A 14,916-nucleotide genomic window follows, 5' to 3' on the forward strand; every position below is an offset into this window, starting at 1 on the left:
AACTTTTTGGTGCCTTCTAACTCCAATTTTGACTTTGGTTGGGATTTAGGTTTCAAAAGGGCTTTTAGGAATTTGGACTCTCTTTCCCTCTGGGTTGTTTACCTGTGCTTCCTTCTTCAAGTCCTTAACTCAGCCGGAAGATATTGAGGGCTTGTCTTTTCCTATTAAAGAGGTTTGGGGAACACCTGCCCCAACAAGGGTTATGAGCTTTTGTTGGGAGGCCTTGGTGGAAAGAATCAACACGTGATTTGCTTCAAAGAAAAAGACCTAATAGCTGTTTGTCCCCTAACTGGTGTATTCTTTCCAAGGCAATTGGTGAGAATTGCTACCACTAATTAATCTCGTGCAATTTTGTGAAAGGGATTTAGGAATGGTTCTTGTCTTTGTTTGGGTGCAGGTGGACTCCACCACCGAATGTGCAAAGCCTGTTTGCCTCTACTTTCTTCAGCTGGCCAAAGAAGAGGTGCAAAATAATGTGGAGATGTGTAAGGGCTGCTATCAGTTGGAGTATATGGGAGGAAAGGAATTCAAGAATCCTCTCAGAAAAGGAGAGAAGTGATTGTTTCAAGATTTCACAATGGAAGATTTTTTAAACCAGAGAACAATTGCCAACTCTGGCCAGGATAAGGAGACATCAACTATGTCTTGGACCCCTCCCCCAATTGGCTTTTACAAGCTGGATTTTGATGGTAGCAGTATTGGTTATCCAGGGCCCTCAGGCATTGGGGTGATTAGGGATGAGGAAGGCAAAGTAATAGACCTTTTCTGAGGGCCAATTGTTGTCGGTGACTCTGTTAGGGCTGAGATTATGGCAATCTTGGAAGGGGTACAACAGAATGGGTTGTAGATTTATAGCAACAAAATGAAAAAATTCAAGTGGCTGGCACAGGGCATTGAGATTAAAATTGAGTGGGTCAAAAGAAGTGCCAACTCCTTTGCTGATGGATTGGCAAAACAAGGGATGAATAGGGCAGGTCTGTTTTGGGCTCATATGTAATTGCCATGGTTTGATTTCTGTTTCTCTGTGGGGGAGTTAAGAAAGATTAGCTCTCCCCGCTTGTATCTTTTTCTTAATTTTAATGAAATCTGTTTGTTATTGATAAAAGAAAAAGTTCTGTCTAATTTTTTTACTTGATTAGTTGAATCTGATTGGCTATTTGATTTTTTATTCATCTCCAGGAAGTTGGCTACCTTCAACGTGTCTTATCTCGAACTTTACATGAATTAGATGTTAAAGCTATTTTCAGGTGAGTCATTGTGTTGTTAAATATTCAACAAGATATACTGTGGTTTGCACATTCCATCTTCTCCTTCACTTATTTACATTGATTATTCATTGAACCTTGTTAGAAGCCCATCTACTTGCACTAATTTGTAATAAATGTTTCTATGCCCCACCTCTTTCATGTAGGGTGTACGTTGTAAAGGGAAGGCTTCTTTAATGCATTTCAGGGGTTTTACTTTCCTTTTATGGCATTGTACTTCATCATGTACACACATGCATGTTGTTTTCCAAGTTGGCATGAATATCATGTTATGTTGACATGGAAAAATTCTGACACCATGGATACACTTGTCCCATACAATTTTTTAAGCCACTTTGTCAGAAACCTCATATCCATGTTGTAATGTTGTGAGAATCATCTTGCAAGTGAAATGACATGCTGGTCATCAGAGTGGGCTGTAAACTGATTGGCAAAGTCCATGCAGTTTTCCAAGTTGTTATGGATATCATATTATGATAACATGGAAAATTCTGACACCTGGAAACACTTGTCCCATATAATCTTTTAAAGTCACTTTGACAAAGTTATTAAGGATCAGTATAAAAGCTTTGACCTTTACTTGCTAGTGGGCATTACTGTTTAATGAAGAAGAAGAACACTGAGATGCTAATATTATTATGCTTCTGATTTTGGTGTTTATTCAGTAAGCGACAACCTTATCCAGACAGTTGAGGGTCTTCTAAGTTCTAACTTCTAACCTGTTCCATTTTTTTAATCAATAACTGCAGCTTTTCATTAATGTTAGAAAGAAAAAAAAAAGGAGTACTAAAAAGTCAGTGAGAGATAAACCCTCTTATCTCTCCCCTCAATGTTGTGTCGTTTCTGCTGTTGTTTAAAAGTTGCCATAGCATTGAATAATTAAAGGGCAAATTACTTATAAGTTGTAATTTGAGGTTAAGTTACTTGTTCTGCCTCTCCATAAACTTGCTGTCAGTTTTTCTGGTAGAAAGTTCTCACTTGGCATTTAAAACTTTTTAAAGGTCTATTTCACCCTTTTTGGCACCTTGTTATGTTATATGGACTAAAATACTCTTTTATATTTCTTGATGGGCCATTACTTTCTATAATGGTAAAATCTATGGCTGGCAAATGTGAAAACACAGGTCCAAGTCTGAGAGTGTCCACCTTGTGTAAAAAATGCCCAAGGTTAGAACAGTATCTAGTCTACCCCTCCGAAGACCCCAGAGCCCACATAACTGACACCAACATTGTGTAGTGGCCTTTTTTATATTTTTTAAATGTTAATATGGAAATAGAAAGCCAAAAACAGGTTTGAATTGTTGTTAGTGCTTTATTTTTATTTTTTATTATTAGAGTGTGCCACAGGGGCATTTGTGTAATTTACTTTTATTGTTATGCTGTCACATACCTCTAAAGAATAATGGGGGTGCCACCAGCCCATTTTTTTGGCTCTTCAAACTTTCTGTTCTCCTCTTCTCTCTCCCTTTATCTACTGTTCTCTTCTCTCTCTTTACTGGTTCTAAGTGAAAACATGGTATCAGAGTGCTGACTTGGGTGGGGATTGAGCTGTTTTCTCCTTGGAACATTTTCTTTTTGGACTGTGAGAGAAGAAAACCCTCATCGGACTGACCTAAGCAACTGTTCCTTTGTTTTGCCCTTTTTTATTGGTTGTAGCCTCATTGTACCAAGATCAGTGATTCTTTGTGACAGTCGATTCTGTGAGGGAGTTTTGCCTCAAGGCATGTGCCTTGTTTATGGTGCTGTAATGGATTGTGGGGTCCTTTTCCAGCAAGTACTTGTTGTACACCACACCATTACCACATGTTTTCTGTGGGTTGGTGTTGATTAGAGGTTGATTTGTTGGGGTTGTGTAGCCAATGTGTTCAAAGTTGCAACAGTTTTTTCAGTTTGGCTACAGTTTCAAACTCAAATTCTTGATCGGGTGTTGATGGAAAATCAGGTCTGTGCTTCTTTCTGTGACTGTTAGTGTGGGTAACCTCTGTAATGGAAGCTGATGATTCAGCTTCTTTCTGAGTTATTTCTTCTCAAAGAACTTCCAGTGTGGGGGTAGACAGTATGAGTTTTCCTATGCCTATTACTCCCTTGAATGGGATGAACTATCTAGAATGGTCAAAGGGTATTAAACTCTATGTTACAGCCAGGGGAAAGCTGGTTATATCAATGGTCAAGTGAAAGAACCCAATCTGTGCTTCTTTCTGTGACTTTTAGTACAGGTAACCTCTGTAATGGAAGCTGATGATTCAGCTTCTTTCTGAGTTACTTCTTCTCAAAGAACTTCCAGTTTGGGGGTAGACAGCATGAGTTTTCCTATGCCTATTACTCCCTTGAATGGGATGAACTATCTAGAATGGTCTAAGGGTATTAAACTCTATGTTACAGCCAGAGGAAAGCGGGTTATATCAATGGTAAAGTGAAAGAACCCAAGTCAGGGACTACTGAACACGATAGATGGAACCAAGAGAATAGTATGGTTATGTCCTGGCACATTGTTGCTATGGAACCAGAGGTGAGGAAGAATTTCATGTGGGTTGATATGGGAGCATGCAAAATTGACCTATTCAGAGCAAAGGCATTACACATAGATTTATTTATCAGTTACACGCTGAATCCTCCACCTGTAAGCAGGGTGATTGTAACTTGTCTGCTTAATATTAAACCCTACCTCAGTCTAGATGGAGTTAGACCATTACCAGACTATTAAATGGAAGAATGATGATGATGCAAAGGCAAATCCTGTGTATGAGCCTCTTCGTGTTCAGATTTTGGGCAACAATGATCTTCCTTCAATCCAGGAGGTATATGCCATTATGCAATCTGAAGAAGTAAACTGAGTGTGATGGTTACAGCTGAGCGGGACAACTGATTGCCCTAGCATCAAAAAGTGTTAATAATGGTACAAAGAAAGGTCATTGTAAGAGGAATGAGGACAAGGACAAATTGTGGTGCATCCATTGTTGTCGCCTCAAACACACGAGAAACCTGTTGGGATCTTGTTGGGAAGCCCAAGTGGGCAACCAAGAACCAAGAATTGAAAAAAAAAAGGGCAAAGATAGAAGTATAGTGCAGAAAATGTGGTGGCTAATGATTCTCAAGGTGGGAGTGTAAGTACTGGTACCACTCAGGAGCATCAATCTAGTTCTGACCCTAAGGAGGAACTCATTTACTCTTTTTGTGATCACTTGGAATCTTATAGTAGGGAACGGTGTCAAATGGATAGTACAGTTGGTATTCCCTCCACTTCATTTGCGTCTACAGCAAATAGTGCAGCCTCTGCTTTCCATTTATCCACTCTTGCCCCTGACTCTCCTTAATTTGACTCAAGGGCTTCCAATCACATGACTGGTAAGTCAAGTTTATTTCAGTCCTATAGCCTCTTGTCTGGGAGGGATAAAGTGAGACTTGTAAATGGTTCATTCTCTTCCATTGCAAGTCAGGGATCAATAACCCTTCCCCATTGCCTAACCCTCTCTAATGTGTTGCATATTCCTAAACATCCTCAACTTTCTTTCCATTAGCACGCTCACTTCTTAAATTGTAGTGTAATTTTCTTCCCTCATTCTTGTGTTTTTCAAGACCTACATCTAGGAAGATGATTGGTAGAGGAAGCATGGTGAATGACCTTTACATTCTTGAGGATAAAGCTAGTTTCTTGGCATTTGCATCAGGGTTAAGTAGTTAACTGAGTCAAGTGTTTTTGTGGCATAATCACATAGATCATGCATAGTTGTCAAGGTGACACTTAGGCGGGCACCTAGGCGACTAGGCAGTTTTCTATGGTCGCCTCGCCTAAACGCCCCGGATTTTGTATACTAGGCACCTGCCTAGAGACTTAAGCGGACGCCTAGGCGACTAGGCAGGTGCCTACATACATCTAATATTTTTTTAATTTATTTTTCTGATATTTTATTAGATGTTTTATTATTTTAAAATAAAATCGGTTACGTGCTATCATTTTATTATTAAGACAACAATACAAAGCCTTTTTCTTTTATTTATGCATAACATAAGGGTTTTTCGGTTCGATTGGAGAGGGAGGAGAACCGAAGACTTCATGCCCCAGCCCAACTCCATCGCACCTCAGCTTCAGCAGGTAAGTTCTTCCAGCCCAGCTTCAGTCTTTTTTTGCTTTTTTTAAGAAAAAACAGGGGCTCCACCCCTATACTCCTCCCTTCCTCCACAGCTCCACTCATTCTTCCACCCCTGATTGTTCTGTCACTAGTCCTAGATATCAGTGCCTTTTTTTTTTTTTTTGAAAAAAACAGGGGCTCCACCCCTATACTCCTTTCCGCCCCTGACTGTTCTCAGTCGATAGTCTCAGTCCCTTTTTTTTGAAAAAACAAGGACCTATAATTCTCCCAGCCCCTAATCCCCTATACTTCTTCTTCTTCCGCCCCTATACTCCTCTCCTCCCTTCCTAGTTCCTGCATTTGTTTTTCCAGATAATAGTTAGTGTGCATGCCTGCTAGTTAGTGTATAGTTAGCGTACATGCTTGCTAGTTATATGAAATTTATAATCATTTGAATGATTTATAGAGTTAATAGTTAGTGTACATGCTTGCTAGTTAGCACACAAAACCAATAAAATAGCTTAGAAAAGCATAGATAAAGTAAAAACTCAAGAAAATTAACATTTTAAAATCCCAACACCTAGGCGCCTAGGCACCTGGGCACCCTGTAGTCGCCTAGCCTCACCTTGGCGCCTTGAAAACTATGAGGTCATGTTTCCTTTGAGTTGCTAAAGTATTTGTTTCCTAGTTTTTTTAAGTCTTGTTCAATGTCCAATTTCCAAAGCTAAGCAAACATTATAGAAATTCCTTTTCTTCAAGTAATAAAAGATCAGATTTTCCCTTTCATATTGTGCATTCGGAATTCCTACCACTATACCCTTTGAGGGCGGCTACAAATGCTTTATTAGTTTGGTTGATGATTTTCTACTACAATTGAAATTTTCTATGTGGACTAGAGATGAAGTTCCAAAAAATTGTAAAAGATTTTCAAAAAATGGTGTTTACCCAATTTCACGTGGAGGTTCATATATTCCAAGTAGATAAGCAAAGAATATTTCCATGGCAACCTAAATAAACTTTTTGCATTCCATGGATCCCTTCACAGTAGCTCTTGTGCAAAAACACCACAACAAAATGGTGTTACAAAAAGAAAGAACTAGCATCTCCTTGAAGTAGCACATGGCATTTTGTTGCACATGAATGTAAACGTTTATGGATGGATGTTATGTTTGTTGGTACTTATGTAATCAACCATATGCCCTCCAGAGTGTTGAACTACAAGGCCCCCCATCAACTCCTATTCCCAGTCTCATTTGTTCTCCATTCCTATGAGTCTTTAGGTGTTGGTCCTTCGTTCATGATTTGTCCTCTTCTCGTAGTAAGTTGAATCCCAAGTCTATTCCTTGTACCTTCTTTGGTATGCCTCTCTACTCAGAAGGGTTATAAGTTCTTTTACCTAGTTACTTGTAAGTACTTTGTTTCTATGGATATTTCCTTTTTCGAGTTTGAGCCATTTTATCTCGTATTTTCCTCAGGGAAGAGTTGTGTGGGGGAGAAGTTCATCAGGTTCATTTTCTGTCCATCCTAGATCGTGCACCTTTCTATGTCTTTCTATGTAAGCACTATAGAGATCATCAGAGTTGTAAGGATGTGGAGCTCCCAAATATTGTGCAACTGACACCATGGACTCCCTGAGATAAGCTCTCAACTACTCTCATCCCCATTGATTCTTTTGTTCCTATTTCTATTGGCAACCATGTAGATGACCTTGATATCTCTATTGCTCATAGAAAGGGTGCTAGGTCATGCACTACTAAACACTCCATAACCCATTGTTTTCTATGATCATGTTTCTTCCTTATTGTGCCTTCCTGTATGTCATTGATAGTATGCTATGAAGGAAGAACTTAATGCCCTCCATAAAAATAATACATGGGATGGCTGACAATTAGGAGTTCAACATCTGGTAGTTGAAGGAGACTCAAATTGTTGTGGGATGGCTGACAGATCCAACTTCAGCCATGTGGCGACACAAAGATTTATTAAGGAAAGTCAACTGGTTTACAAGAAATATGACAGTTACCTTTTGTTGGGAGGGAAGATCAGCAAACACCTTGGCGAATGGATTAGCTAAGCAGGGGGCTACTAGGGAACATTTATTTTGGGCTGCTTTGTAATTGTATTTATGACTAATTCTGTTTTTTATTTGATGTAATACTGCCCTGAAGAGGTAACAGCACGTGCCTCTTTTGAGTTCCCTGTACTGCCTTTTCTGAATTAATAAATTATATTCATTCATCAAAAAATAAAAAATAATACATGGGAGCTAGTGGATCTTCCAAAAGGGAAAGAGTATAAATGGGTGTTTTCAATGAAACATAAGGTGAGCGAGACAGTAGAAAGATATAAGGCAAGGTTCGTGGTGAAAGGCTACACCCAAATACATGGCATTGATTATGTGGAGATTTTCGCCCTGATAGCAAAGATGAATTCCATCCGTGTTCTTTTGTCTCTAGCTACTAACTTTGATGGGAGTTGCATCAACTTGATATTAAAAATGCTTTCCTAAATGGTGACCTGGAAGAAGTGTATATGGTTCAGCCACCCAGTTTAAATGCCAAAGGCAATTAAGACAAGGTGTATAGACTGAAGAAGTCTCTGTATGGGTTGAAACAATTCCTTAGACCTCATTTAGTAGGTTCCATACGGCGTTCAGTAGATCGGTTTCAAACAATGCCAGTCTGATCATACCCTCTTTGTTAAGAGGGATTAGGGAAAGGTTATAATGCTGATAGTTTATGTAGATGACATTATCATCATAGGTGATTGGAGCTCTGAAAAACAAAATTTGGAGTTTTTGGCTACCCAAATAAAAGTTAAAGATCTAAGACCCCTATGGTATTTCCTTGGGATCGAGGTTACCCGTTCTCGAAAAGGTACCTTTGTTTCTCAAAGGAAGTGGATCCTAAATCTCTTGCAAAACACAAGAAAACTAGGTGAAACCAGCCAATACTTCTATTAATGTGAATCAAAAATTGGGTGATTGTGATGGAGAACCTTTGAAAGATGTGAAACAATTATGGAGGTTGGTGGATCAATGACACATACTGATATTTCCTATGTTGTGGGGGTCTTGAGTTAGTTTATTCATTCCCCTAAAGTACCACACTTGGAAACTACAGAGAGTGTCCTTAGGTACTTGAAGTTTCCAGTGATTGGGTTGTTGTTAAAAAACATGGTTACCTGAAAGTGGAGGTTTATACAGATGCAAACTGGGCAGGTGCGGTGGATGACAGAAAATCCACAAGTGAGTATTACACCTTCGTAGGTAACAACCCAGTGACTGCGAGGAAAAAGAAGCAAGGTGTAGTTGCAAGGTTGAGTGCTGAGGCAGAACATAGAGCTATGGCACATGAGATTGCAGAAGTGCTTTGGATTAAGAACTTGTGGGGGAGCTGGACTTTAACATTGACAGCCCAATGTCTCTTTACTGTGACAACAAGGCAGCCATAAACATTACATCTAAATCCCATACTCAATGACAGGACAAAACATATTAAGGGGGAATACTGTTAGTGCATGATTGATATATACAGCCCAACCTGAGGGGGAATGTTGTTAGTGCATTATCTTTATTTTTTATTATTAGAGTGTGCCAGAGGAGCACTAATGTAATTTCCTTTCTTTTTATTGATATTGCTGTCATACCTATAAATAATAATGGAGGTGCCACCAGGCCAAGTTTTTGTCTCTCTAAACTTTCTCCTCTCTTCTCTCTCCCTTCTCACCTCTTCTCCTTCTCTTCTCTCTCTCTTTACTGGTTCTAAGTGAAAACATAAATAATATAGATATTTGAGATAGTGTAACTGTAAATGAGACTGCCGTTATCAATCTCTCTATCTAAGGGATGTTTTGCTAAAAACTTTTCTACCCAGTGTTGCATGGACATGGACACAGGGGTCAGAATAAGATGCATGTCCAAGAGTTTGACTTGGCAAGATGAGAAAACATGGACTTGCGGAACCTCTATGGAAAAGTATTCCTATTTTTTATGTTATGTAGAAGTGCCCTCAAGAATCTGTGAACTCTCTGACTCAGATGTGTGTCTGACAATTCATTCTCCATTTAGGAGAGTCCTTGCAACATGTTTTCTATCTTAATCATTGTTGCATAGACACAAACACAGGATGCATGTCCAAGAGTCTGACTTGACAAGATAAGAAACATGGACACAGACATATTATGGAAAAGTATAATATTTCATACTTTTTGAATTCTCACTTTATATATCTGCAAAAAGGGGTCTAAAATGTTGGCTTGGTGACCAAGTAATTTTTTATATGAAAAATGGCATTCATCTTGTACATTAGCTATTTGTTATATCAAGTAGGAGATGAAAAGGAAATGTTATGTAAAGTGTCCTTGAGAATCTGCGGAGTGTCCAATTCAAGTGCATGTTCAATATGGGCACATCATTCTTTTAGGAAAGTCCATGCAACAATAGTCTTATTTCTGTTTCTTATGCTAACAAACATCCCTGTCAAATCATGGTCAAAGAGGGTATAAATTATTAGGTAAACCTGAGAATGGCATAAATATTTGACTGAAACCCCAGGGGAGGATTAAGTAATTCACCCTAATTTAAAATACTGATAAAAAGCATTGAATAGTTAAGAAAAGAACAAAACAGAATTTGTCTATTGAATTTAGTTATTTCATCCTTCATGTTATGTACTAAGTTTGTACTTTTTCCAGGCAAGTTGTTCAAATCTTCCATTTACAAATTTCCGAAGCATTTTCACATTTGGAGGTTAGCACACCCCAAGCAAAGCAAAGGTACAATTCTCAGCCAGCATATCTGGCGCTTAGTTATTAAATATTCTTCTCTTTCCTAGGCCTCCGCTTTTACTGAAATGACAGTATCTCTATGCTAGATTGTATCGTGACGTACAACACATACTTGGATGCATTCACTCTTTGCCTTCCGATACGTCAAGTCAAGATGGTGTGCCAAACTTTGGGAAACTTGATGAATTCTTGGTGCAAAGATTTGGGACTGAAGCCCCTCAATGAATGCCTATGTAAAGTAGCAAACAATCCATCTGTTTGAAGACTAACGTAAGTTGAAGGGAACATTTTCAGCACATCCAATCATTGGAGATTTTCAATGATTCACTTGCCTTGTACAACCGAACCAAGGTAATGGCATAATACAAACAATGCTCTAAAATTTTCAATATTTCTGAACTGTCAACTGTATTCAGTAGGATCATTATTTTTTTAATGGATAACTGTATTCAGTAGGATCATTCTATTAATTTGTGGAAAAGAATAGTGGATATTTACAATATGGGCTGTGTTAAATCACCCCATGGTTACATAGGGGAGCTAAACTCTCTACCCCTCTTACCCCCCTGTTCTTGATTAGAATACAAAGTTCTAATGTTCCCTGTTGGTGAGTCCCCAAAACATTTGATCCCTATTGCCCTTTGTCTTGTTAGTGTGTCTACCATGCCATTTTGGCTGTTCCTGTCCATCTGAAGGTGATTCCAGGCTCCCTTGTTAGGCATATTACCTCTCTTATGGCATATGGTGTGCCTGTAGCACAAAGAGCCTTGACAATTATTCATTGTTAACATTAGAAACTCTATTAATATGAATCAAAGAATATTATGTACAATAATAGGCTATAAGCCATTTTTGTTAGACTAATATTAGCTACTACCCAACTCCCAAAACTGTTAATTTACATGCATCATTAAGTACAATAATAGAATATTGTGTGCATGTAGCACAAAGAGCCTTGACAATTATTCCCTATTTACATTTTTTTCATTGTTAACATTAGAAACTCTATTAATATGAATCAAAGGATATTTTGTACAATAATAGGCTATAAGCCATTTTTGTAGACTAATATTAGCTATTACCCAACTCCCAAAACTGTTAGTTTACATGCATCATGTGGTTACTCCCCAGTGCAAATGTTTCCTTTTCACCCCTTCTTTTTGCCAATAAAGCAGCCAAGATAATTGTTTATCTTTAGACCCTATAAAAAGTAGCACCCAACTCTCTTTCCAGATGTTTAATTTCCTGCATGGAATTCCATGTTGCAATGTTCCTTGACTTCTGTTTCATTTTTAGCCACCCAACTACTACCTTGAAGTCCCCTGACACTACTATACTCCCGAATTCCAAAGTTTTTCCCAGCCACAGTCCCTGCAAAACAGCTAACAGTTCAGCTCTTGTAGAATCTCCAATACTTACGAGTCTTATTTCTAGAATTGCCCCACATACCACATTTGTTCCTGAAAATTTCTCCTATACCAGAATTGCCATGATTCATGCATGTTACACCCATCAAAGTTTAGTTTGGCTTGATTCATTTCTGAATGAACCACATACTGCCACCCCATTCCAGTTGTGTGCTGGAAGAAAGTTGCCACAAAGGGTACATTGAGTGGTCATGGTTGAACGCTTTCCTTGAAAAACATAGGCTGTAATTCCCTATCGTAGTCTACACAACCTAATTTCTTTTATGTTTCCAATAATAAATATAAGCTAAATGCCTATTTTTGGGTGTTTTAAGCTAAATGTTCAATGTCATTCCTTTATTGGATGGTTGTAATTTATATGGACTTATGAGATTACATCAATATCTTACAATTGGAACACGTCTTTTTTCATCAACTACTCAGTACCTAGGCACCAACTAGTCATTACATCGGCTAGACAAACCAAAGAAACTAGTCATTACCTCACCATACTGATAACACTAGAACTGGGTTGAAGTGAAAAAAACCTGGAGAAAGAAGCACGATAGAAAGGTCCTGAGGAATTGAGGGTCCAAACACAAATCTGGTTTTGGTTATCAAGAAAAGAATTATCCAAAGAATCAATTAGGTATAAGGCTTGTGAATATTCAAAGTTCCTCAAGCCTGTCCTGAGCCTCATTTATCATGTTTTTTGTCCTCCTATACACTATTAATTCTATCAGATATAAAGGACAGCCCAGTGCACAAGGCTCCTGCCAATGCGGGGTCTGGGGAGAGACAGATGTATGCAGTCTTACCCCTGCACATACAGAGGCTGTTTCCAAGATTTGAACCCTGGTCACCCAGATTGAAATGGAGCAACCAAACCGTTGCTCCATTGTTTTGACTAGTCAATGTTAAGTAGCTTCCATCTCAGGTACAAGTTGCTTTGTATTCAATTCTCTTCAATTCGTTAATAGCAATGCATATATTTAAAATGTCAGCGTCAATGGAAATGTCAATCATCCAAATATAGGAAACATATTGGAAATATGGAGATGATGTAAAGAAGCATGGGTACCACGTTTAAAATTATTTGCTTGTTCTAAACCATTAAATGAAGCTATGAAACTAAGTAGACAAAATAATACATTGCAAAGTTGTCCCATAGACTTTAAGATTTAAAACCACATGATAGAGCAAGTTCAAACTTAACCCACAAGAGGTGCAAATGGTTCTAATAGGTCAAAATAATATTTCTATTACACAACTAAAAACTAAGATTTAATATTACATCCAAAGAGAATTAGAGCTGACTCAAAGCAGTCATCACCCCCATTAGGTGGGAGATGTGATTCAAACCAATAAAATTAGCAGAATAATTTAGATTAAAGCAAAAGAAAGTAAGGAAGAAGAAGGAAGATTGGAGAAGAAAGGAGAAAAGAAAAGAGGAGTTCGATAATCTCCTCTTTCCCCCACTAATCCTTTAATAGACTTGCTTAAGTTACATAATTTACAAGATTGCCCTTAAGTAGGCGTCCACATCAGCACTACCATACTTAGAAAACATAAACAAGAGCTAAAGGCCCATAAAGAAAAGGCCCAATAAGAAAAGATAACAAGAAAAAACTAATAAGAAAGACAGTAATGGGCTAGGGCCCATTCGGCCCAGTCTCTCTACAGTGGGCAATATATTGCTGCTCCACATATCCGCAATATTGTTGCTAATTTGTCATGTTATTAATACCATTTCATTTACCGTAATAGTTTTGATAGTTTTCACTAGGGATATGTCATTTCCACTAATATTTTTGCTGGTATGCATGGAAATGGAAATATATCATGGAAGTATTAGGAAATGTCAACATAAACCTTGCTTATATGTATACAGGTGTTTGTAGGGTATTCGAAGGAAAAGAAAGTGTTGTTAGAGCTGTTAATGGACCGTAAATGGGTGTTAGTGGGCCTGTTTATGTGTTTAATTCTGTTTATGCGTAATCAGGGGTATTCTTGTAATATCCCCTTTTTATTTGAACACCGTAATATATAAGCTAGTGGGGACTTTTGGCAAACTCTCCTCTTCTCTGCTCTTTTTTTTTCCTCTCTTCTATTCTAGATGGTATCAGAGCAAGTTTGACAGCAGATTGGTACTCAAGTGGACTTCTCTTCTTTCTTTTCTCGTTTTTTTCCTGGAAAGGACTGTAACACTTCAGAATTTCAGATTTGAGAAGGAACTGGTCGGGTAACAGTTTCTTTTCTATTTTTTCTCCCTTTCTGGTCGTGGGACCAAAAGGGTCATTGTTTGGGTGTATCCCTTGTATCTTGTGATGGAAGTTTGAAAGGAGAGGTGTCTCTCTGTGTTCTACATAGTTGTATGGTCTGGGGTCCTGTTGGCAGAGTGTAAACCAAGTTTCCTGGACCTCTTATATTCAGGTCTGTGTTGTTTACTCAGCTGTACTGTGTTTCTGTGTGCTGGATGTTCTTCACTTTGCTTGAAAGTTCAAGACTGTAGAAGTGATTGACCTGTGGAGTTCATCTCTTGTTTCTGATTTGGGGGTGTTCAAAAGTGCTCTACTGTGATTCCTACTTCTTGTGAAAGAAGTTTGGAGCCCTCTTGCTGATTACAGTGGACTGTTATTTGGAAAACATACCTGATTTATGTGGTTGTTCGTGTTGTTCCTTTCCTCCTGGTACAAATTACTTTAGGACTGTTAAATTTATTGTATAAACAATGTCAACTGATGATTCAGCCATATCTGAAGTCACTGAAGGTCAGAATATGGTCAGTCTAGGGTCTGAAAACTGGAGTTTCCCTATTTCTATTACAGTCCTTGATGGACTGAACTATTTGGAGTGGTCCAAAAGTGTTAAGCTGTATGTTGGGTCCACGGGAAAGCATGGCTACTTGTCTGGTGATATTCCTCAACCCAAAGAGGTGGCTCCAAGAAAATTACTTGATTATTCTTGGCTTGTAACTTCTATTCATCCAAATCTGAGGAAAAACTTTATGTGGGCTGAAACCGCAAAGGAGATTTGGGACCAGGCTAAGGCTACATTTTCTGAGCAAAGGCATTATGCTCGTATTTATCAGCTACAGGTTGAGTCTTCCAATTGTAAATAGAGGGAAAAAGTCTGTCAAGTTACTATTCATCTCTTACCTCCATGTGGAGGGAACTTGATCATTACCTAAGTGTTGACCGGAAGAATGAATCAGATGCAAGGGAATACAAAAGGCTTGTAAATCAGCAGCGAGTATTTGCATTCCTTGTGGGTCTTAACCCCAGTTATGAGACCATTCGGGTTCAGATTTTAGGGAGCAAGGAATTCCCATCACTTTAGGAAGTGTATTCATTGGTTCATTCTGAAGAGAGTAGGAGGATAGCCATG

At 38.5% G+C, this 14,916-nt stretch overlaps 1 protein-coding gene across 5 annotated transcripts in view; it reads left to right on the forward strand.

Moving 5' to 3' along the window:
* Positions 1–14,916, forward strand: part of VPS54 — an 85,687-nt gene that overhangs the window by 65,900 nt on the left and 4,871 nt on the right. For all 5 annotated transcript variants that reach the window (XM_088903175.1, XM_088903177.1, XM_088903176.1 and 2 more), the window contains exons 16-18: positions 1,180–1,247; positions 10,031–10,111; positions 10,210–10,474. In XM_088903175.1, coding sequence (XP_088759301.1) covers positions 1,180–1,247; positions 10,031–10,111; positions 10,210–10,348 — 288 coding nt within the window. In that variant the 3' untranslated portion in view covers positions 10,349–10,474. The remainder of the gene's footprint in view (positions 1–1,179; positions 1,248–10,030; positions 10,112–10,209; positions 10,475–14,916) is intronic.

The sequence above is a fragment of the Nelumbo nucifera genome, chromosome 4 (assembly GCF_055504915.1).
Source record: "Nelumbo nucifera cultivar China Antique chromosome 4, China Antique-T2T, whole genome shotgun sequence".
Taxonomy (NCBI): domain Eukaryota; kingdom Viridiplantae; phylum Streptophyta; class Magnoliopsida; order Proteales; family Nelumbonaceae; genus Nelumbo; species Nelumbo nucifera.